The 26,070-nt window shown below is 37.6% G+C and overlaps 1 protein-coding gene across 3 annotated transcripts in view; it reads left to right on the forward strand.

Annotated features, from left to right (window-relative positions):
• LOC107658234 (mannosyl-oligosaccharide 1,2-alpha-mannosidase IB-like) overlaps positions 1 to 26,070 on the forward strand; it is a 105,996-nt gene that overhangs the window by 73,354 nt on the left and 6,572 nt on the right. For all 3 annotated transcript variants that reach the window (XM_016446698.1, XM_016446701.1, XM_016446700.1), the window contains 5 exons: positions 2,409 to 2,527; positions 5,440 to 5,520; positions 20,053 to 20,147; positions 20,881 to 21,004; positions 21,092 to 21,185. In XM_016446698.1, coding sequence (XP_016302184.1) covers positions 2,409 to 2,527; positions 5,440 to 5,520; positions 20,053 to 20,147; positions 20,881 to 21,004; positions 21,092 to 21,185 — 513 coding nt within the window. The remainder of the gene's footprint in view (positions 1 to 2,408; positions 2,528 to 5,439; positions 5,521 to 20,052; positions 20,148 to 20,880; positions 21,005 to 21,091; positions 21,186 to 26,070) is intronic.

Here is a 26,070-nt window from a genome sequence, read left to right on the forward strand (position 1 = left end):
CTGGAAAGGTTTTTTTTTTTTTTTTTTATGCTCTTGGTCTCAATGCACTTTATGGAGAACAAATTGGCCATCATAAAACATTCCTTGAGAGAGAGGCTGCATACAGAATAGAGCCACAAGGCAATTAGGTTTTATGGTGTTTAGTTCAAACCCACTTAGTACGTGCCTTACAGATGCTTAGGTTAAAATTGGAACTGTTTGATTTGTGGATTTTAGTTGTAGGTCTTTCTGGAGGTCTGATCCCTCTTTTGTACTGTTGTGACGTAATTGCTTAATGCATAGAAGCCATTTAAAAGTGCTTTTTATTTTAATTACAGAATTTTTATTACAGAAAGATTTTTATATTTTTAAAAGTTTCTTACGCTCACCAAGGCTGCAAATAAATGCAATTTGTGCATAAATGCAATATGCACAATAAACGCAAACTTTTGAAAGATAGTGTGTGTATATACAAGATAAAAATCTTTCACAATTCAATGTCTCTTTTTCATTACTCTCTCTTTTCTTACTGTTCTCACTCACACACACTTAGCCAGGGCAGTTTGTTGATGAGCACAGCAGATGTTGCAGTCAGGGTCCAGGGAGAATCAGTGGCAGCAGAAATGGTGGGCACTATTAAACTATTAGATATGGAGAGGGTTTGACTCTCTCCCCCACTCCATTCCCTTGATAAACCCCTGAGACAAGACGGATAGAGGGAGAAAGCCTTCTGACTCATGCATTTGGCTTAGAGATGGAACAAAGTAAAGATCTTCCTCTTTTTATGTATACATAAGTACCCACAGTCACAATCACATGCCTGCGTTTAACTAAATAAACCTCTCAACCACTGAAAACATATCTGCTGGTTTTCTCTCAAGATGAGGCAGTGGAGAATCTGAAGAAGAACTGAATCTGGCTGCCACGTGTGCATTCATATTAGAACAGCTCGCAATCTGTCGCCAAATGAAACTGGCATGGATGACACAAAGTGAGGGAGCGTGGGATGAAGAGGTAGCGTGTAGGAAGCAGAGAGAGAGGAGCTTGGACTGATTGCCATTGGAATTCCCCAAGTAACTTTATTGAGTCCAATTTGATTTACACCAGCAAAGTCTGGCATCCAGAATGCCAGCCTTGTGTAAATGCCAATCAAGACTCATTCAGAATGATGAGGCCTGATTTCCAGTCCAGGACAGAGCCAGAGAGTGTGGATTTTACTCAAGATGGGCAGTGTATTTATGGGAATGGAAATGAGGCGTTGAGGGATGAACGTGCAGCCAGTTGAGTGGGTCTTGGGTTACATCTAATTTTTTGCATCCTTATTTTATTATTATTTTATTAAAAATGAAGTCATAGATGAGATCCATCTTTGGTGATGGTGCCAAAGTCAAATAGGAAGGGGCTCACTTTACTGATATAAAAAAAAACTCAGAAAATGAAAAGGAAATGGAAGGGGTGATAAGTGGAAGGCAGTAAAGATATTATAGACTTAAATGACGTAAGGGGAAGGGGATTCAAGTCTTATAAAAAGAGGGATGAAAAGCAAAAGTGTTTATGTGGTTTGTGAAGGGCTTGGGCCATTTGGGGTGCCTCTGGACAAACTGAAGCAGCAGTCTGGACAGATTAGAAGAGCTAAGAGGCTGTGAGGGCTGATGGGTACTTTTAGAGTGATTTAGAGTTCCTGACAATAATGATGATGATAACACTGCCGTTCTACAGATTGAGAGAGAGAGAGCGAGAAATGCCACACAGCATCTCTCAACAGTTTTCCACTCTTGAGGATTCTTGAAATATGATCTTGAACTTTAAAAAGGGTTGTTTAACAGGGGTTTGTGATAGCTTTGCAGGGGCTCCCCAAGTTGTTTGGTCTCAAACTAATTTTTGTGAAAAATTTTAAATGTTGATCAGAAATGCAAAATGAATTTAAGATAAATATAAAGTTTTCAGCAGTGATGTCTGAATTGTTAATTTGAATCAAATCTTTTCAAATGAATCAGTTGGTCCAGTTCACAAATGATTCATTTCTTGAGTTCAGCTCACTGACTCAGTGATCCATTCATTGAGATTATCACCAGTAGCTTAAATATCAGTCTTTTACCTCATTTTACCTCATACTCGTTTTACTTAGCATTATAATTATTCCTTCAATGACCTCTGGAAATATAAACAGTTCACTACCATGTCTCTAAGATGTTTTTTAAGTCTCTTCTGCTCACCAAGCCTGCATGTATTTGTTCATAAATACAGTAAAAATAGTAATACTGTGAAATACTATCAGAATTTAAAATATATAAGAAGTTTTACGCTAATGCAGATTTATATTGCTTGCACCAGACTGGCCTGATTATGTAACTTTAAATTTGTTTTCTTTTTAATTACTGTAGTGCATATGTATTCAGTAAATATTCATATTCACATCCTCTCCACAGGTAATTCCCAGATGGGGGCCACTATAGTAGATGCCCTGGATACCCTTTACATAATGGGCCTCCACGATGAGTTTAAGGATGGCCAGGAATGGATCGAGCAAAACTTGGATTTCAGTGTGGTAAGTAGCCATGACTTGGACATGAACACACAAGATTACCAGCAACACTTGTCTTTGTAGGTTTGGAGGCAAAGTGTTCCTGTTTTTGTTTATAGACACAGATACATCTCAGGGCGCTGTTATTTCACAGTGGTAAGCCTTATACTTGGCAGCTGGCTGACACAACTGTATTAACAGTCCTTCGACACCCCATAATTCCTCAAAGACTTCAGTCTTCAGTGTGTGTGAATCTTTCAGGTTTTGATCAGATTGTGGTGGCACTCTGTATAAAACGTGTTGCGGCAAAGGAGTTGATGTGACACATCATCGTATCCAGGAGACAAGACTGGCTCCATGGAAACAATGTGAACCGCCGGAGCTCTGCCTCCAGAATTAGCCAATGATGTTGAGGAAAAAATGGCAGACAAAAGAGACGTCAGAGAATGAAGCGGGGGCCGGCGAGTGGCCCCAGGGGCCCCGTGTCTCCTACTCTCCTTCTCTGTCTGCATTCACGTCCTGACCCATTAATGGGATTTCTCCAGTTTCTCTCCCTATCAGTTGTTTTTCCGGCCTCTCCTCCATCAGATATGGAGAACCTGTATGGTCGTCTTGGCTTTGGCTTCTCTCTGGTATCTGTGTGTTGCGTGATTTTTCTCCCGTCTCCCTTCTGCCACTTTTCTTTGAGAAGATCTGGTGGACTCTCAGCGCCTGAAATCTCCTCTGTGTGTTTAGTTAATCTTTTTGGCTTTTCGAGCAGTGACCTAATTTCTTCTCTCTCCCCCTCCTCACTGTTACTTTTGGACAAATATATCTTACAAAGCATGTGCACTCTGAAGGATGACTCACGCTTGGACCGTTGGGTCTGGCCGTAGAGGGCTCAGCATGTCTCAGTGGGATGGATGTGTTGGAAGGATTTTTGGAGGAGGGCAATAAACCGCAAAGCCTAAGCGAGGAAGGGAAGCGTGTGCAAAACGCTGTGTTTCCACGAAAATATATTAAGTAGCACAACTGTTTTTAACAGTTAATAGTAAGAAATGTTTCTTTAACTGCAAATTAGCATATTAGAATGATTTCTGTAGGATCATGTAACACTGAAGACTGAAGTAATGGCTGCTGAAAATTCAGTTTTGCATCACAGGATTAAATTGTTTTTACTGCATTTATGATTAAATAAATACAGCCTTGGTGAGACGTCTTTCAAAAACATTTTAAAAAATCTTGAACCCACTTTTTAATTGTACTGAATGCAGAAATTCATGGTAACCAAGATTAATAAATACTATAAAAGTTAATTATTATTTCGTGCTACGTAATGTATTATTTGTGAATTTATGTAATGTTTAAATGAATTCTATTATAGTGCTGCCCATCATTTTATAATTGAATAAATAGTTCAACTAAAAAAGTAAATAAAAATAACTCACAAACATGACAGTTTCATCTGTTTTTGTCTATACAATGAAAATCAGTGGGGTCCAAACCATCTGATTGGACCCCTGATGACTTTCAAAAAAAAATTTGCTTAGACATTTTAAAAATATCATCTTTTGTGTTCCACAGAAGTAAGAAATGCACTCCCTCAATCTCTCTCTCTCTCTCGGTCTCTCTCTCTCTCTGTGTGTGTTTCTATTGTGATGATGATGAGGCTGCCTGCCATCAGCATTAATCGCAGCTGTTAAACCAAAAACTGAATTAATGGACCTTGGTCAGGGAACGGTCATATCTGAATTAATCTGGTGCATGTTCACTTTTGTCAAAATTAATAGACATGCTGAATGAATGCTAAGTGGAAGGGGTTGGTTAAAGCATGTTCTTGTCTTATCAAATTAGTGTAAAACAGTCAATATAAGATGCTTTAGCAGCGTTATGTTCAGAACTGGAAAACCTACTTATATTTCATAAGCAGCATACAAAAACAGGTGCTGTTTTTAGGTGCTGTGGATTATGGGATTGTGACGGGGCTAAACAGGATTTCGGGAGCTTGTACCATACCATTGAACTTCACTGTGTTTAGATTTGTTTTTCTGCATTGGTTGAATTAGTTCCTTTGCTATACGAGACTTAAAGGGGTGTGTGTGGTTAGCTGCTGTTTGCGGTGTGATCTTTGTGCAAGTGGAAAACTGCTTTATGGTAATTTTCTCTAAATAAAGGTAGAAGCTGACAAGATGGATGTTGATGATACAAACACACACGCACACTGCTCCAGCATTCATTTCAGTCTCACTGAGAGATTATTGTATCAGCTTTGATGTAGATTTGAAGTTCATTTGGGCGCTCTGCATGGCTGTTATGTAGATATTTCATGCAGATTAATAAAGCTGCTTAAATGGCTGTTTGAATTATAAATAGTGCAACAGTTATGTTCTGAAAATAAAAAAATTACTTTCATTTTTAACAGCACTGTTCTCCTTATAAACTGATTATATTTAAATATTTTGCAATAAACTTCAAATATATTGTATTTTATATATAAATGTATTTGTTTTTTTAATCAAATGTATACTTTTATTCCGCAAGAATGCATCTATTCTATTTTGATTCTATTCACCAAAGATTCCTGAAAAAATGTCACAGTTTCTTCAAAAATATTAAGCAATAAATCAATTAAGCAGTTCAATCTACACTGCTAAAAAGAATAAATGTTTCTTGAGCACCAAATCAGCATATTAGGATGACTTCTGAAGGACCATGTGACACTAAAGACTGGAGTAGTGTTCAACATTTTTCTTAAACATTTATATTAAAACATTTATTATTAGTATTATTCCCCTGAATTGAAAGTTTCTTGTGTTGGTTTGGTTTAGACTCTTTATTGAAGTTTTTTTTTTACAATTCCTAAAAACAAGACAAATACTTAGGGAACCAAGGACCCTGAAAAAGTAGGCAATCACTGTTCTGCTCTTACTCTTTCTCATTTTTCCCCGTTTCTACAGAATGCAGAAGTATCTGTCTTTGAGGTCAACATCCGCTTCATTGGAGGGCTTCTGGCTGCATACTACCTCTCTGGACAGGAGGTACGTTATCATTGCTTATTGATTTTTAGAAGTTTGTGTGTTTCTTCTCTCTCTGTGCTGTTCAGTTTCATAGTTATTTCAGATGAGGGAAGTTTGTGCAGGCAGCCACATAGATGAAGATCTGGACAGAGAGAGTTTATCTTAGGGCAGTGATGTTGGCTCAGAGAACTAAGAACAGCTTTTTCAGGAGAAATAAATGTCCCTCTCTCAAGCCCATGTTAATTAACGCTTCCCTTCTGTCTTATCTGCCCATGGATATTAATGGAGAAGGGCACAAATAGTCTCTCTCTCTTTTCCCTCATCACTGGGCAGCGTTTCTCTACCACTGCATATCACTGTGTTCTCCTCCTTTTAGTCTGAATGTGAAAATGCAAAGGAATTAAGCTGCAGCCATGCGGCACGACCTCATCGCCGCTCCACACACTTCATTAGATGAGTTTAGATACTGGACGTGGAACTCGCCACACTTGCATACAAAGTCATGCCTGCCTCTCTGTCCCAAGTGACCTTTTGTGTCTTCAGTACAGTGTTTTGACACGCCTGGGCGTCAGGCCTCAGTCCCCAGTACAGTCACACTGTGTTCATCCTGCATGTGTGCTGTCATAGACACGCAGTACAGCATTGGCTGAATGTTGGAGGCAGAGTGTCCAATTTACTAGTACTTGTATTGCCACTGGCAAACATGGAGAGAAGTGATCAGATTAAATGAATTGTTTCAAGAATCATTAAATAACATCTGGATTAACTGTGCATTTATATCTTGTAATTACATCTAGTCGCCATAAGGCCTCTAGTATGCTGTGGAGGGCTATATCCAAAAATGTGCCCAAATTTGAGCAACAACATTTACAGAGATTTCATTTACAGAGATCAGAATCAAAGCAAGCACTGATGTTATGAGAGACACTGTAATGTTGGTATAGCTTAAACCAGTGGTTCTCAACCCTTTTTTCCACTGGGCCGCACTATGGTCCAAGTGCAGTCTCGCGGGCTGCACGCATATCATTTACATATTATGTCACCAATACAAACCAACCAGATTCATAATAGCCTATTATAGCCTAAATATTATGATCAGGGTTTGAAATTAACACCCGCCAAATGCGGGTAAAAATCAGCTGTGGCGGGTAACGCTGTCAAATCACTAGCCAATTTAGCGGGTTACTTTTCGTAAATTATGTTCACTCATTAATTTCTTGGGGAAGTTCATGCAGGCCAAATCTGCGCAGGTTTAGCGCAAATACTGAACTCGTGAGACATCATGACATTATCGAGTATATTGCAAAAGCTAAACAAAACACACCTACAGAGGCGTGCATATGTGACGTGATGAAGTCTGGTTAGACCAACACAGGATTTAGTGCGCCTGCGCATTTAGAGTGGTTCTTTCACTGCATGATTCAGTCTATTAATATGCATGAACAATGATCACATACTTCAAGCTAAGGAGGCAGAAAATGTATTTATATCAATTCATATAGTTAATCAATATCACACGAAGAGACTCTCCGCACAAACTATTGGATATAGCGCACATTTATCTAGGTTTAACGTTAAAACATTGTTATATGGTTGAACTGTTTTATATCTATAGAGTTTATTTTAGGCAAGTCATGATGATTTGAGAAGGCTACATTGAGCTATGATCAGCTCACTGTCTGCCGCTGGCCGCTTGGTCGTTACTTTGATAAACCGAAAGTTGATGCAGAAAGTCCAGCACTCTCTCCTACCTTCACTGCTGCGACTACTCTTGTTTGTATGTGTTCCTTCTCTGGCATTTTCCACATTTCGTTTTTCTCCCTTAATAACAAATGTGTCCATTCTGATGCTCAATTTTACCGAACTAATGGGTGCTGATGACTATTTGAATTGAATTCTGCTAAAGTGTGCGCTTGTAAGAGTTCGTTAAATGCGTAACGTTAATTACTTGAGTACAGGTCTGCTCATGTCTGAAAATAATATATGAAAAACAAAATTATTTTACATAACAAAAACATTCTAGCTTATATTTGTTTAGTACATTTTTTAATTAATGTAAAAACTAAAATGAATTGTAAAACTGAAAGTTATTTTTGTAATTGTGTTCAGCATGGTGGGCCGCATTTGAATTCGTGACGGGCAGCATCCGGGCCGCGGGTTGAGAACCACTGGCTTAAACACTGCTGAGCAGATAAAATGGAAGTGTTTTTTTATTATTATTATTTTTTGATCGTTTGTTCTTTACTGTAGTTTTTGAGTCCCTATTTTAGGGAATATTAAAGATTTTTATCTCTTTATTGGTCAATATTGTATATTTAATTTTTACATTTATGCTATCTTTGCCATCATTTAAACTACTCATTGAAACACTTAATCATTAAAAGCACTAATATTTTAAAATAGCACTGTTGAATGTAATCTTTGGCAATCTCAAAATGAATATACATGTTTTATACTGTACGTTACAGTTTTGTGATGCATGAATTTACTTTAAGCATTTAAAATGATTAATGTTAGTTTGTAGTATTTTATTCTTAATTTACTAATTAGGCAAAACAGTATAGAATTTTAATATTGGCCATTTATTGGTTATCGGTTGTAACAATTATCTGCTTTTCGTTATCACCCAGAACTACCTTTTACTTTGAAGGCTTAATTCCTTACAGTAGTTTGAGTCACTTTTTCATAAAGATGTGCATACTCTCCTGGTAGATACAGTAACTTCAGCATTATGGGAACCAAAGCATCTGACGGCAATTCAAAAGCCTTTTCGAAAGCACTGAGTGCCTGCCCATGAGCAAAGATGACAGATCTGAAATTGCTTTCTCCCAGGGGATCACGTAACAGCCAAGCGGTTGCCATTGAGATGTATAGGGATGCTAATGAAAAACTTTCTCCAGGTGTTATACTCTACATCTCCTTGGTGCAGGCAGAGTTTCTCTATATATGTCCTCTGTATGCAGTGGTGGTAGCATGGAGCAAAGGGTAGAGGCACTGACTGAAGGCAGAGTATCATAGATTGAAAAGCCATGTCTCTTTAATAAGAGATTTTTGATCAGGCATGATGGAGAAAGCCGCTGAGGGTGGAGGGAATGAAAGAGGGTCCAGAGTAGAGAGAGCTGTGTACTGGACTGATGTGCAGCTGGTTTTTCTGGAGAAGAGCATCTGATCTGAAGAAGACAGAAGACTCCATACTTTTATCAGCTCAGGAGGTTATCTCTCCTGTGCAAGACCACATCCTCCATTCAATCTCTCTCTCTCTCTCTCTCTCTCTCTCTCTCTCTCTCTCTCTCTCCCCTCTCTCAGATGTGGCCATGTCTCTTTAATAAGAGATTTTTGATCAGGCATGATGGAGAAAGCCGCTGAGGGTGGAGGGAATGAAAGAGGGTCCAGAGTAGAGAGAGCTGTGTACTGGACTGATGTGCAGCTGGTTTTTCTGGAGAAGAGCATCTGATCTGAAGAAGACAGAAGACTCCATACTTTTATCAGCTCAGGAGGTTATCTCTCCTGTGCAAGACCACATCCTCCATTCAATCTCTCTCTCTCTCTCTCTCTCTCTCTCTCTCTCTCTCTCTCTCTCTCTCTCTCTCTCTCTCTCTCTCTCTCTCTCTCTCTCTCTCTCTCTCTCTCTCTCTCTCTCTCTCTCTCTCTCTCTCTCTCTCTCTCTCTCTCTCTCTCTCTCTCTCTCTCTCCCCCCTATCAGTGATGAATGATGTTTACTCTGCTGTTCCTCTGTCCTCTCTTCCACTGTCTTTTGGTCCTCTTGTCTTCTCTTTTATACTTTCCTTTCATCTCTCTTTCTTTCTCAGTCTTTCTCCCTTGTTCTTTAGATCCTCTCACCCCTGCATCTCTTGGCAGTGTTGTTTCTTGATGGCAGTGAAGAGATGAATTTAGATCTAAAGCAGCAAGGGGCCAGGGTTTGGATGGCTAGTTTGGTTTATGCTGTATGTGAAGCCAAAAGCTAAAGTCTGCTTCTTTATTGACAGCCATTCAAAAGTAGTTTTTAGTATAGTTATATATACATATATATCGTATAAACAAGTACAAATGATAAACTTTCACTCTATTATGGTTAAATTTGGCAATTAATCCCTGGATCACATGCGTGAACTGTGGGGCCTGTCCGTACAGATCACGGATCAACTGTGATCCGTTCAACCCCTAGTGTGTTATTTTCTGAGAATAGTTTTTTCTGTTTTTTCTTTGCAATGTTTTGTTTTATTTTTTCTAATGCACTCATATTTTATGCCCGCAAACAGTGTTAATTTTGACAGCAAATTTTTATTTAGTTTTAGTCATAGTCTTTTGACTAAAATGCCATTTAGTTTTAGTCATATTTTAGTCACCTGAATTGTTTTTAGTTTAGTCTAGTTTTAGTCGACTAAATATCATAAGATTTTAGTCAACTAAATCTACAGTAAATTTAGTCGGCTAAAATCGAATGGGTTTAGTTACAGTGTAATGCATTTATTAAGCATTTCTCTAAAATTTCCAAACTCATTATATAGGTTTGATATTAAGGTTTTATCATGATAGACACCGATTTAACTGCAGTGACACACAACATGCCTTTATGTTAAAATTAAATAAAACCACTTCTCATAAAGAACAAGAACATGGTCTTCGTTTTAATGAAATACCAGTGGGTATACGCTAATTATGCATTCTTTATAGCAACTTTACCATATTCTTCATTCTTTCAAGCAGACATACAGTGGTGTGAAAAAGTGTTGGCCCCCTTCCTGATTTCTTATTTTTTTGCATGTTTGTCACACTTTAATGTTTCGGATCATCAAACAAATTTAAATATTAGTCAAAGATAACACAAGTGAACACAACATGCAGTTTTTAAATGAAGGTTTTTATTATTAAGGGAAAACAAAATCCAAAACTACATGACCCTGTGTGAAGAAGTGTGTGCCCCCCTGTTAAAACTGTGGTTTATCACACCTGAGTTCAATTTCTCTAGCCACACCCAAGCCTGATTACTGCCACACCCGTTGACCTTACAAAGGCGGTTCATGCTCAAACCCTCCAATGTTGGCTGAATTACAACAATTCTGCATAGATGAGTGGACCAAAATTCCTCCACAGCGCTGTAACAGACTCATTGCAAGTTATCGCAAACGCTTGATTGCAGTTGTTGCTGCTAAGGGTGGCCCAACCAGTTATTAGGTTTAGGGGGCAAACACTTTTTCACACAGGGCCATGTAGTTTTGGATTTTGTTTTCCCTTAATAATAAAAACCTTCATTTACAAACTGCATGTTGTGTTCACTTGTGTTATCTTTGACTAATATTTAAATTTGTTTGATGATCTGAAACATTAAAGTGTGACAAACATGCAAAAAAATAAGAAATCAGGAAGGGGGCCAACACTTTTTCACACCACTATTTATTTCTATAAATAAATTTAGATTAATCTTTAGGACTACTAAAAAGTTTTTCAGTCAAGAGCAGTGAGTGATTTTCTGTCTTTCTGTTGTTGCTTGATTAACATCAATGACTCGGACAATAGTAACTAAATTAGGCTGCTGTCCCAGCTGTACACGTTCTCCCTACTGTTTACATTCACTTAAGACGTAATCACATGTCTTTACGTGAATACTCGTCAAAACGGACAATTCAACATCATTTTGTGTGTAATTCTCCGTTCATGAGACACGAGAGAGTACTTGTGTGCTGTGAGACGCGTTTTCTGTGTGTGTATGCTTCAGTGTCTGCGCTCAGAAAACCGGACCGAATTGAGTTCTCTCTTGCGTCGTCAGATTTATATTTACATAATGACATTTTTGAACGTTTTATGCGACGTGCAGCAAGTGTATTTTAGCTTATGTCCCGCCGGTTCATATGTACGTATCTAACCTCCTAACCACGCAGCAGATTCGTTCTAAAATTGAATTAATCTCTTCCCAAATAGTCCCTCCCTAACATTTTCGTCTCGTTTTTATTCGTTGACGAAAATGTCAATATATTTTCGTCATAGTTTTTGTCATTCAAAAAGAGTTTTAGTTGGTTATCATCCCGTCGTCAGTGAAAAAAATATCGTTGACGAACATTATGACCAAAATTATTCGTCAACTAAATTTACACTGCCTGCAAATAAAGGGCCTTCACATAGTCACATAGGGAACTTTTATCTAATAATAATTTATTATTATTATTAGGTAAATAATTTGTCTTATTTATTATTTGAATTTTTTTGGTATTATTTTATTTTTTATTGCATTGTATAGTTTACCATTCGATATTTGAAGCACTTGTTCCCTTTATGGTCATAAAAAGTGACTGGCTCAATAACCGTTTTGAATAAATCTTTCTAAATACTTCCTGGAATGTTTTTTTAATAGATTTCTTTTTCCTTCTGAGGTTAAGACCCTCATAGCATTTTCCAGGTACCTCACCAGCAAGCTAGCAATTTTGACTGACTTGTAGATCTCATGTCTAATAGTAATTTTACAGTAGATTTAGACAGCGCTTTTCTTCTTTTCTTTGAAAGACAAATCCAGATTCAATCAAATCTAATTATCAAATATAATTTCTTTGCCTTTTGCTCCTGCAGATGCTCAGACATTTTGACATTCTTTGTGAGATGGTTCAATTACTGTGTGTTTGACAGCCAAATTACTGTATCATTAGATGAATCATTAGATTTCTCCAAACGCAGTGCTGACAGAGGTTTTATTTCTTAAGATTCCTTCAAGCCATATAAGATCATAGGCTGTAAGTTAACAACACAGGCAAATATTTGTTCTTTGCCTTGATTTGCACATTTATTACATGCAGAGATGGTGTGAGGAAATGGTGTTTACTCCAGGCATTATGCAGCAGCTAGCTTTCTCTCTCTCACCCTCCCCATCACTCTCTCTATTGATGTGCTGTCCTGTGGTTGTATATCTTTCACAGTGGTAAAGAATATGCAGTGTCACATTAGGGAGCAGCACACATTTCTGTTGTCAAACACAGATCTCATCAAAGGCAGAAGAGAACCGCAGCCCCGGGCCCAGTGGAGGCAAGATAAGGACAGAGATTTAAGAAGGGATTTGATGGATGAGAAAATGTTTGTCAGCTACTCATCTGCGTGTTTGATGTGCTGTAGACTTTGGTCATGCCATCACTAACAAATCTCCTCTTGAAATACAAATAACTGGCCTTTCTAGACTGATATTTCCTTATAAACATATCTGGTTTTCCAGCCCTTGGTCTGTAGCTGAGAGTGTGTCCAAAACACTCTAAAAATTGCCAGAAAGAAAAAATAGCTTTTGCAGTTTAATGAGCTGTTAAGGTAACATCATTGAGCGACTAACAAGTGGTTATATAAGGATATGTTGACTTTGTACATGTAGACCACCAGTGTTAGCGTTTATTTTGACATCCCAGCTGTGGTTTGGTTTGCCACACTCATCAATGCCGTATGCTGGGCTAGCTGAGAACTGAGACTAAATAATTGGTCAGTCTCACGAAAAAAAAAAAAAATGTCTGTGTTTTACTTCATCCCAAAATCACAAGTTTGGACGTATGACGGAGTATTTCTGTGCCAAATACACTCCTTCAGGCTTCGTATAAGTTTCAGAATTTTTTTTTAGAGTATGGCCCTGCATGACGTCACAAAGAGTAGAATTCCTTGTATGGGCACTTTTCCAGGAAGAGCGCGCGCACACATCAAACAGAGCGAGAGTAAGTGCAGCCCATCAACGTGCTTTATTTGGGCTACGGAAGTTGTCGGGATCCGATTTTGGATCAAATATGGATGGATCTGATTTTTAGCCATAGTTAATTTAAAGGATTAGTTCACTCCAGAATTAAAATTTCCTGATAATTTACTCACCCCCATGTCATCCAAGATGTTCATGTCTTTCTTTTTTCAGTCGAAAAGAAATTAAGGTTTTTGGGGCAAACATTCCAGGATTTTTCTCCATATGATGGGCTTAAATGGTGGCCAACGGGTTGAAGGTCCAAATTGCAGTTTTAATGCAGCTTCAAAGGGCTCTACACGATCCCAGCCAAGGAATAAGGGTCTTATCTAGCGAAACGATCAGTCATTTTCTTAAAAAAAAAAAAAAAGTGACGTCTTTTCTCAGTCGACTGTGTTTGGATTTCATGTGATTTCTCATTGTGGTGGTGATATTATGATAAATCAGTTTCACTAATTCATTTGATCAGAAGTAATTACATTTTGTCAGATCATTTAGTAAGATCATTTAGATCAAAGTAAATCCAAACTTCGCGACGCAGATGACGACATTCTGTGATCAAATACTATCAACTTGTTAACACGCTCCACAGAGCCACCCAGTGCATTTAGCTATAACTGCTTAGGATTTATCATGGATTCCCTGCATTTACGGACAGCAAATCAACACACAGTAAAATTCGAATAGTGTTTTTATTATTCGAATAATAATTTCAGACCAAATATTCAAATGTCCGACTATTCGTGCGCACCCCTAATGTGCAGTGGTATTTTTGCGTAGACAACCCAAGGTTAAATCCAACTTACAACATTGTTTTCTTATCTAACCCCTACTTGTTTTTCTCTTTCTAGACATATACTACATCTTAGTTAACTGTATGTATATACATTGTTTTTTATTAAAAGAAATGAATACTTTTGTTCGGCAAGAAAACATTAAATTCATTAAACAGTAAAGAAATGTATATCACAAAAGATTTCTATTTCAAATAAATTATATTCTTTTAAACTTCCTATTCATTCAAGAATCCTGAGAAAATGTAGCATGATTTCCTCAAAAATATTAAGCAGCACAGCTGTTTTTAACATTGATGAAAATAAGAAATGTTGCTGAATAAGAATGATTTCTAAAGGATCATGTGATAGATACTGCTGAAAGATACTTGCCATCACGGGAATTCATTACATTTAAAATATATGTTCACATTTGTTAAATTAGTAAATTGTTCACATGTGGTCAAAAACCAAATGTGGGTCACTTTGCATACAGCTGATATTTTTTTCTTTTAAAGAGGAATATCTAAAGAATAAATAATTTTAAAACTAGAAATGTATCTAATTTTTTTCAATCAACTAAAACTGCATAGAACAGAGATGCCCAAACTAGGGCCCGCATATAAAAATAAAAATAAAATCTCAATTTATTCAGAATGTTTGACCGATTCTAGATTTTTTTGCGATTTTGAACTAGTTAACTTAAAATGTAACTACAACATGATTCAAATAACTTTTTCTTTATTAACCCTCTAGTTAAAGAAAATTCTATTCCAAGTGCACCACACATGTTGTTAACATGATGTAAATGTTAAACAAATCACTTGTTAAATATCTTAGCAGAAAAGATGCATGAACTACAACTACATCCTGTACAAACTTGTCTTATACATGTTATATGTTTAGAAATAGGCTACAATGAAAATGCTTCAAAAAAATCTCGACAATATAATTCAAATTCAAAATGACTGACTTTATAGCCTACATAGAATCCAAAAATTGTACATTTGTAAACTGCACACTTGTAAATATATCTGTACAGTCATTTAAAGTTACATTTCTCTATATTTATACTTCTGTATATAGTGCATTATAAAAAAAAAGGTTTTACTTATATAAGTGTTATACTCCATCTCTACTGTGTAATTCCCATGTCTGCTGAACTAGTTTGCACTATGTCCACATACTTTCTTCTGCACTGGAAGCTCCTGTCACTAAGTCAAATTCCTTGTTAAGATCATTTAGATCAAAGTAAATCCAAACTTCGCGACGCAGATGACGACATTCTGTGATCAAATACTATCAACTTGTTAACACGCTCCACAGAGCCACCCAGTGCATTTAGCTATAACTGCTTAGGATTTATCATGGATTCCCTGCATTTACGGACAGCAAATCAACACACAGTAAAATTCGAATAGTGTTTTTATTATTCGAATAATAATTTCAGACCAAATATTCAAATGTCCGACTATTCGTGCGCACCCCTAATGTGCAGTGGTATTTTTGCGTAGACAACCCAAGGTTAAATCCAACTTACAACATTGTTTTCTTATCTAACCCCTACTTGTTTTTCTCTTTCTAGACATATACTACATCTTAGTTAACTGTATGTATATACATTGTTTTTTATTAAAAGAAATGAATACTTTTGTTCGGCAAGAAAACATTAAATTCATTAAACAGTAAAGAAATGTATATCACAAAAGATTTCTATTTCAAATAAATTATATTCTTTTAAACTTCCTATTCATTCAAGAATCCTGAGAAAATGTAGCATGATTTCCTCAAAAATATTAAGCAGCACAGCTGTTTTTAACATTGATGAAAATAAGAAATGTTGCTGAATAAGAATGATTTCTAAAGGATCATGTGATAGATACTGCTGAAAGATACTTGCCATCACGGGAATTCATTACATTTAAAATATATGTTCACATTTGTTAAATTAGTAAATTGTTCACATGTGGTCAAAAACCAAATGTGGGTCACTTTGCATACAGCTGATATTTTTTTCTTTTAAAGAGGAATATCTAAAGAATAAATAATTTTAAAACTAGAAATGTATCTAATTTTTTTCAATCAACTAAAACTGCATAGAACAGAGATGCCCAAACTAGGGCCCGCATATAAAAATAAAAATAAAATCTCAATTTATTCAGAATGTTTGACCGATTCTAGATTTTTTTGCGATTTTGAACTAGTTAACTTAAAATGTAACTACAACATGATTCAAATAACTTTTTCTTTATTAACCCTCTAGTTAAAGAAAATTCTATTCCAAGTGCACCACACATGTTGTTAACATGATGTAAATGTTAAACAAATCACTTGTTAAATATCTTAGCAGAAAAGATGCATGAACTACAACTACATCCTGTACAAACTTGTCTTATACATGTTATATGTTTAGAAATAGGCTACAATGAAAATGCTTCAAAAAAATCTCGACAATATAATTCAAATTCAAAATGACTGACTTTATAGCCTACATAGAATCCAAAAATTGTACATTTGTAAACTGCACACTTGTAAATATATCTGTACAGTCATTTAAAGTTACATTTCTCTATATTTATACTTCTGTATATAGTGCATTATAAAAAAAAAGGTTTTACTTATATAAGTGTTATACTCCATCTCTACTGTGTAATTCCCATGTCTGCTGAACTAGTTTGCACTATGTCCACATACTTTCTTCTGCACTGGAAGCTCCTGTCACTAAGTCAAATTCCTTGTCTGTGTAAACATACTTGGTAATAAAGCTCTTTCTGACTTCTGAAGGTATAACACCAGTAGACTATTAACAATAAATATTCTGTGAAAACAATGAACAGCAGCTTTCAGCCTGTCACCAATGATACGAACATGAAATAGGGACATACAGTAGTAGTTATTTACAGGTTTTTATTAGATTGTGCTGCTTTTCCATTGTTTTTTCTATGTAAACATTTTTGCAAACGCTTTTGACTGTTGCTCTCTCGTCTCTTGAAGCAACGCATGCATGAAATGGCATTATAAAAACACGGTGCTCAAGTTAAAAGAAGTTCACTCCCATCTTCTTGCATGTTTTACCTATTCCACTGCCCGCGTCGCATCTTTGTCAACACAAAAGCGCATTCTGTGTGAACTGCGCCTCGCGATATGAGCGCGTCACACGTGAGCGGTTAATCATGTGTGCCGACATGCGGTTGGCTCGTTCTTTTCTCTTTACTATTATCATTGGCATATTGTCATCTACACTAAAGAGCGGCTATGCGGTTGTTTTGGCTATATTACTTTTTTGTCTCATGCAGCGCCGGTTCGGTGTGAACCGGTATACCGCCCAGTGCTACTCTATTGCACTATAAATGGGAGTGTTTCTGTTTTCATTGTACCATAAGTTTAATTGAACTATCAAACTTTGAAAATAAAACTGCATTAGTTAAGAAGATTACAGAGTAATGTTTTCATTTTATTAATTCATTTTTTAAATATTATGAACTCATAAATGATGGGAACCATGAAAACTTAAATTTAGATTGAATACAGTTTAGTATAATGCAGTGTTTATTTTCGGCCCATGGCCCTCAATCAAGTTTGATTTTTGGCCCTTCGTAGGAAAAAGTTTGGCCACCTCTGGCATAGAACATACCTGTCTGAGTGCCATAAATATTATTTTTCTAAAGTTGTCATGCCTGTAACTAAAAGTATTCAAGATATTTTAATATCCTTTGGTTGAGTTGACATGGAATGACCCATCTGCCTTTTTTTCTTTGTTCCCAAAAATTGTTTTATTTAGCATGTTTTCTTTTTACTGTAAATTGTAAATTGGCTTCTAATCTCAGGTGAAAATGGTCTTTTTTTTGTCTAAGAACCAGAGGCCTTTTTCCCTGCTACGGCTTCATTTAATCTTCCGTCCTAAAAACACGCTCAACCGCACCGCTTCCGCTCTGACATGAGCAACAGATCTTACCCTGTTTAGAGGAGTCTGGCTGTGAGTCATCAGCAAAAGATATTTTCAAGGCATTTTTGCTCAAAAGCACTTTGTGGGATGGCAGAGTTGTAGTCAGACAGTCTCGCCGAAATTATGATGACACAGTACTTTTGACATTGACGACTCTAATAATCTGCACTGTTGGAAAGGTGAAGTCGGTCTTTCTGTGTCTATGCTGATATGTTCATAAAGTGTCTAAATGGACTTGAGTATTCAAGAGATGCTTTTATCCAAAGCAGCTTATATTATTATTGCAGACACAAACCACCTAAAGCGGAAAGGAAAGAAAGAAAGAAAATTGTCATCACTTACTCACCCTCATGACAAAAACATGTTGTTCAGTCATATTGTAGCCTATCATAAAGGATAGGCTCGTCTTTGCTTTGAATGTGGCCATCTGCAGCAGTAGTTGTTGTTAAACTGCAGCTGTTGGAAAAGGTTGTCTCGGCTCAAAATCTGAACTTTATGATGAGGCCAAACAAACCCCAGTGCATCATCTCTATTTGGACAGTTAGTGAGTAAACACATTCAGGTGTGTTGTTCATTGGGTATTTATTCTGTCTCAGATGTGTGTTCTCTCTCTCACTCTGTGTGTGTGTGTGTGTGTGTGTGTGTGTGTGTGTGTGTGTGCGTGTGTCAGTTCCTCTCTGCTGAGTTTGTAGACAGATTTTATCCCTTCAGTCAGAGTCTGTAGCGTTAGTCAGGCTGCAGGGGTGAAATCTCACTAAACCCATCAAGAAGACCAAGTCTGGATCATATTTCACCTCAAAATGAAAAAAGAATATTGATTTGAGTAAAGAAAATGGTGCATGTTTTAGAAACATAGGGTTTTTATTTATTTATTTATTTATTTTATTACATTGTGTCAGTTTGAAATATATAATTGAAAATCTTCACGTTTGCCCCAACAAATTCTCATTGGGGTGATTCAAATTCTTATTGAATCACCCCGTTGAAAAAGTATCACTATTGTAAAGTAAGTAAATATACACTACTGTTCAAAAGTTTGGGGTTGGTCAGATATTTGTTTTTGAACGAAGTCTCTTATTCTCACCAGGGCTGCATTTGTGTGATTAGAAATACAGTAAAAATGTAATATTGTGAAATATCATTACAATTTGAAATTGTTTTCTCCAGTCTTAAGCGATCCTTCAGAAATCATTCTAATATGTGGATTTGGTGCACAAGAAACATTTCTTACCAATGCTGAAAACATTTCTGCTTCATAATATTTTGTGTAAACCTTACATTTTTTAAATTTTATTTTCTCTAAAAACGTCTTACAAGTAATTTATTGTAATGTCTGATTACTTTTCTTAGGAAATTAATTATTATTAATTCATTCAGGTTTTGAGAGGACTCGAATCTGAAAATTCGAAGTCAACCTGATTAGAACTGATTTCAAATTTTAATTTATTTATGCTGAAGCCGGTCAACGTTACACTGCACATCTGGTTCTTGAAGGGTCTTCAGACAGAGGGAGTTTCTCCTCTCCTGGTGATAGTTAGGGTTTAAGCAGTTCAGATCCCCCTAAGGGATAAGGACCAGGCCTTGACCGGAAGCAGGTCCAGACAATTAGGTGCCCTGTTGATCATTGATCTTCTTTACGACCGTAGATAGCTGGGGAGGAGAGTCCTTAGTTTTTCCGGTGGAATGCGGAGATTCAATCGTTCATTTGTGCGATATTCGCAGAGGCCTTACAGTGGTAAGTGGCGTAACATTTCCGTCACACGCTTGAGGTATTCGGCCAATCACAACGCACTGGATAGCTGGCCAATCAGAATATTCGCAGAGGCCTTACATTATGAACAGTAATACACATTATTATTATTATTATAATTATTATTATGAAAAATAAATAAATCTTAATGGTCCTGAATAGGCTACACTTCCATTATGTAATTGTGTAATTATACTTGTTTTTGTTGTTTTTTTCACACTGAATCAAAATAAAAAAAGCCTCTGGCATATTTTTGTGTGATTCACCCACAGTTTTTTTTTTTTATTCCCTTGGGCTGACTTGATTCTTTTTGTCCACCTGTGTGCTTTGCCTTGTCTCCCTTGTTGTTCATAATTGATTTCTCTCCTCTGTATGTCTCTGTCTCTTTTAGGTTTTTAAGGTGAAGGCTGTCCAGCTGGCAGAAAAGCTGCTTCCTGCCTTCAACACCCCAACAGGCATCCCTTGGGCCATGGTCAATTTGAAGAGGTATGTTCCATACACACCTTCTCTTTCATGCCTTCGTCCTTTCAATTTTTTCTCTCTCTCTTTGCCTCTTTTTCCCATGCTGCCTGTCCTCCACTCATTGTCCTGATGGGGGCTGCTACATAATGGAAAGCTGTTAGACTTTGTGCATCTATGAAAGTCCCTGTGGCTTTCTTCCTGTTTAACTCGACTTTCCACATAATTTCATTAGAATGAAATGAAAATGGCACAATTAATCTGCATAGTGCATTGTGAATGTACATTAAGGGTTTTTTGTGTTTGAGGAGGGAGGAGGGTCAAATCCAGCCTGACACGGCTTTTGTGAATTAATTAGGTGTTTAGATGAAATTGCTCAGGAACAGACGAGACCACCGCATTTTGGGAGTCTTTAATCCTGAGGGAAAAAAACGACGCTGTGTTTTATTAATCCCCATGCATGTAGAGCAGCCTCTCACGGTCTACACACACACACTAAGTGAATGCTGTGGATACATTCTGCATGGAAATGAGAAGTACAAGTAGAGCATAGAATATTGGACTTGACAGAGGAATGATGGGAATGATGGACGGTAGTGAATCTGTTTGGAGCGGGAATGAAGCAGTTTGACTTAAATGAGCTTGCTGTAATTCCTCATTGTCTACACGCTGCAAATGTATAAAGGTGGATGTTTGCTTTAGGCTAGTAAGGAACATACTATACGCAAATGTTGTGGGTGTTTCCTTATGTCTGTTTCAGTGGAGTGGGGCGTAACTGGGGCTGGGCTTCAGCTGGAAGCAGTATTCTGGCTGAGTTTGGGACGCTGCACATGGAGTTTGTGCACCTGACGTATCAGACTGGAAACCCTGCCTACTATCAGAAGGTATGCTTGGGTGTATGAGTGCTGTGTAACTGTGTTCGGCCCTTGTGTTTGTGTCCTGTTGTGAACTCTGTTTGTGTTCTGGTTTAGGTGATGCACATACGGAAACTGCTGGCTAAGATGGACAGACCCAACGGGCTTTACCCCAACTACCTGAACCCACGCACAGGACGCTGGGGCCAGCGTGAGTACCTCCCACTAACATCCTCTCTGCTGCAAAACCAACTCTCACTTTCCACAAAAGGCGTTTTGTGAATTCTCACACTGTATGAAAAAAAGAGGGTTACAGACACCCACAACATGAACTTGATGCTATGATAGATTAAAAAAAAATAGATTGCACACACAACTGCTAGATGAAATGATGCTTTATAAGTAGATGGAAGAATTTCCTATTAGCACTGAATAAAATAGAATTTTCTCTGGACTCTCTCCACCATGAATTTTGTTTCTATAAACTTTTTTCTGGGACTACTTTATCCATGAATGATACATGAAATGCTGCCTTAGATTTGGCCCGAAACAACAAATGTAGACAGTTTTGCTGTGTATTGTGTAGCGTCTGCGTAGAATCATGCATGATCTTTGGGGTATTATGGCTTAAGAGACCCTTTTAGCTTTTGACATTTGCATATAAATTACAGTCCTGGTCACAGACTTTACACTTATATGGCTGCTAAATGGCCAATGGTTCCCCCCCACTATCAAGGAGACGCTAAACAGTTTCACCACTCTCGTCTGACCATTGAATTTCAAACACATTCCAAAGAGACGTAAATGACCCCCGGGGCCAGGCACCGATGGGCCTGGCTGACCAAGCAAACTAACACACACACACACACACAAATTCAAAGATCTAATCTAAATATTTATTATTAATCATAACCAGTTATAATTAGTCATAAATATTTCCCTTTTGAGCTGATTTACTACAATTGTCTGGAAAAGGCTTTGAGTCAGGAGCATGCAAGTGAAGGTCAAGTATGCTAATATACTAGACTTAAAGTGTATCCAATATATATTTTTCTGTTGTCCTAGTCTGGTTCACAATTTACTGTATGGCAACATTTTGTGTTAAGCCTTATTTCAATAAATAATTTATAATTTGAAAGTGAAAGTGACGTGACATGTGGCCAAGTATGGTTACCCATACTAGGAATTAGTGCTCTGCGTTTAACCATTGAAGGTGGAAGAGAGCGCTGTACATTCACTCCCCCCACCTACAATCCCTGCCGGTGCGAGACTCGAACCCGCAACCTTTGGGTTATGAGTCCGACTCTCTAACCATTAGGCCACGACTTCCCCCAGAATTTGTTGAATAATTTGTTGAATTTCTGGAAATCCATTACAGCTATATAAAGCAGAAAAATAGTTTTGGTTCTCAAGAAACATTTGCTATTTTAAATGTTGAAAACAGTGGTGCTGCTTAAGATTTTCGTGGAAACCATGATATATTTTTTCAGGATTCTTTAATGAATAGAAAGTTCAAAAGAACAGCATTTATTTGGGGGGGGGGGGGTGGATGACCACAGACTTGAAAGATAGTGTATATGATTAACAAATGTAAGATATAGCGACAACTTGGCAATCTGAAACTCTCACACTGGTTACGGCCGTTCTTATTTTTGAGCCCTGTTTCGATATTCTTATCGTAAGAGGAGATTCAGATCCAAAATATCACTCTGCGAAGCCTGTTTATAGACACAGATGATTTTCATAATCCCTCTGATTTATTATTCTATAAATGTGAAATACGACAATTGGCAGCTTATCCTCATCTCCTCTCTGATCAATGAGATTTAATAAAGATGGGATGTGAGGAAGTTTCTTTCTTTATATGTAATTAGTAATTATGTGTAGTGAAAACACTCCACTGTGTTTTAACCAACTCTTAATTACTGAGAGAGATGAAGGTTTAATTAGTGCCCTGCATCTAAAGGCTAAACCTGATCAACCCACTGCAAGCAAACGCGCACACACACACACACACATGCACACAAAGACTAAATTCCAGTAAAGTCTGATGGTGTATGTGTGTGTCCAAAGGGGTAAAATGTAATTAAGGTGCACTAGAGATCTATTTTCTAAATGAAAACTCGGCGTGAGTGACAGGCCATTACAGCAGAGTATTATTCCCTCTCTCGCACTGCATCTGCCCTGTGGCCCCTTAAAGGGACAGGTCCCAAAAATAATGTTCTCTCATTATTTATTCTCCCTCATTTAATTTCAAATGACTTTCTGTCCTGTGTGGAACGCAAAATAAGTTTTTCGATAGAGTTTATGTGAATGGGGATTGTGTATCACAAGCAGCTTGGACATTGTGCTAAACATCTCCTATGGGTGTTCCATGCAAGTCGGATGGGGGATTAAATGATGACAGAACATTTATTTTTGTGACTAAGTTCCAGAAAAGTGTGATTGTGTGTGTGTGTCCAAAGGGGTAGAATGTAATTAAGGTGCACTAGAGATCTATTTTCTAAATGAAAACTCGGAGTGAGTGACAGGCCATTACAGCAGAGTATTATTCCCTCTCCCACACTGCATCTGCCCTGTGGACCCTTAAAGGGACATTTCCAAAAAAATTAATGTTCTCTCGTCATTTATTCTCCCTCATTTTATTTCAAATGACTTTCTTTTGTGTGTTGAGCACCAAAGAAGTTCAGAAAAATGTTCAAGCTGCTGTTTTCTATACAATTAATGGGAATGGGGATCGTGTATCACAAGCAGCTTGGACATTGTTCTAAACATCTCCTTTTGTGTCCATTCAAGTAGGATGGGTGAGTAAATGATGACAGAACATTCATTTTTGTGTGAACTACACCTTTAAAGTTCTCTCTCCACGTCTCTACAGCTTCACCTCCAGGGGCCTTTAGGTTTTAGATCCACATCTCCTCCTCAACCCGTCATTCTCTATCCATGACCTGTCCACTTTTTGTCGGCCAAGCCTCTGTAGATATCTCCTGCCTGGATCTTTGATTGTTACTCAAATCCACCCTCCACCCGATCAGTCTTTCCACTGCCACAACTTTTCTTTTTTCCTATGTCTCACTGCACATCAGCCCACACCATCTATGTATTAATCATCACCTTAATCATTGATAGTGTTTATTATTTTATTATATTTATTACGATTTCTTCCACCTTTCTTTCTGTGCTGCTCGAACACATTCGTCTCTTTTTCTGTACCTTTTTTTCTCCATTCCTTTTGCTGTCTCTGAGCAGCTTGTTTTCCTCTCTCTGTCGTTTTCAACCTGTCAAGATTCTCACACTGTTGAGATCCACACATTCTCTCTGAACTGTTTCTTCTTATACTTCACATTTTTCTAGCTCTATCCAGATATAGTTATTGGTATTGCGTGCAAAGGCAAAAATCAATTAAATCTTAACCCAACTCATCCTGCACTGTTTGTCCTTGGGGCATAAATGATACATGTTTTTTCTTTTTTTATCTTTCATTTTTCAATTTAAGGAGACATCTGAGCCATATCTGGGGACAGACCTGGGCTCTTTTGAATTGGCACTGTAAGCAGTGCCTTAGCAACCACAGAATACCTTGACAACCACATGGCAACACTCTGGGAATTACCTGCAGCATTGTTTCAGCAGCTTTTGCACTGACAGTTTCTGCAGAAAATGTAAACAAAATTTTTTTCCCTTCATATTCCCAACATGTCCCACCTCTTGGTCTGTAATTGGACATCAGTCTCTCTCTCACTTTCACTTCAGTTTTTTTCCCTACCTCTCATTTTTCCCTTCTGTTGAATAATTCATCTCAGCTTCTACATCTTGCCTCTACTAGGTCAGTCCCCTCGCATCCATTAGCATAAAATACATCTTTTACTTTGTCTCAGTGTCTCTGTAAAGGATCTCTCATAAAGTGTTTCAGCCTCCTGCTGTCTCATTGATATCTTTAGCTCTCACTCACTTTTTAAACCAGCTATTGCAAGAGGCAATTTTTAGCCGTGTCACTTGCGTGTTCACACCTCTCTCTTGTAAAACATCACCACTGCATCCGTTCTCCACCCACAGTCTCCTCTAAAGACCTTCCAAAATGGCTTTTGGCAGTTCATCTCCTAAACGTTTACCCTGCTAGCTCTCTCTTAGCAGGCTGAACGCAGAACAGCTCGCTAACCTTGGCAGATATGAGCTGTGACAGTGCTAATGGGCTCCTCCCTCACTCGTCCATGATACTATATGCAGCAAGTGTACAGTATACACTCCTCTGCCTCCTGCACACATCACGCTTCCTGTTCTCCTTTGGAGTGGTGTCCTGTCTGTTCTCTAGATGGGTTAACAAGCTTTCATGTAAATCTTGTCACTCAGAGAGAGAGAATGTATGGATAGCTAGACAGACAGACGGATAGACAAAGACAGACATAGATATACATACAAACAGACAGATATTAGGCTGACAAACAGATAAATAGACAGATGTAGACATGGATAGTCAGGCAAACTGATGGGTGGATGGATGGATGGATGGACAGATGGGTAGATATAGACATACAGAGACAGATATTAGACAGACAAACAGAAACATACACCGATATTATAGATAGAAAGACCAGTGGATGGATTTGACATACAGGTACAGACATCATAGATAAACAGACAGAATATAACATAGATAGATAGATAGGCCGACAGATATAGATCGAAAGACTGGGTGAATGGATACAGATGTCATAGATGCAAACATATAACATGGATGGATGGATATATAGACAGATTAGATGGATGAATGGACAGACATATAGACATATAGACAGACAGATATAGATATATAACATGGATGGATGGATGAACAGATAGAGAGACAAAGAAACTGCTAGATAGATACAGACATAGACATAAGATAGATAGACTCGAACTCTGATTGCCCACATGAGCACCATAATTCAATATCCGCTAACCACGAAACCATGGCTCCAACCTAGTGCCTCTTTTTTTTTTTATATTCTATGTTTGTGTCCATGTCTTCAATATTTCTGTCTTAATTTCTACAGATCCCTCCAACAAGTCAACACAGATTGTTTACATGTTCTGTTGTAGGTTCCCATTACGATCCA

This window comes from Sinocyclocheilus anshuiensis, unplaced genomic scaffold, assembly GCF_001515605.1.
Source record: "Sinocyclocheilus anshuiensis isolate Anshui unplaced genomic scaffold, SAMN03320099.WGS_v1.1 scaffold263, whole genome shotgun sequence".
Lineage (NCBI taxonomy): Eukaryota > Metazoa > Chordata > Actinopteri > Cypriniformes > Cyprinidae > Sinocyclocheilus > Sinocyclocheilus anshuiensis.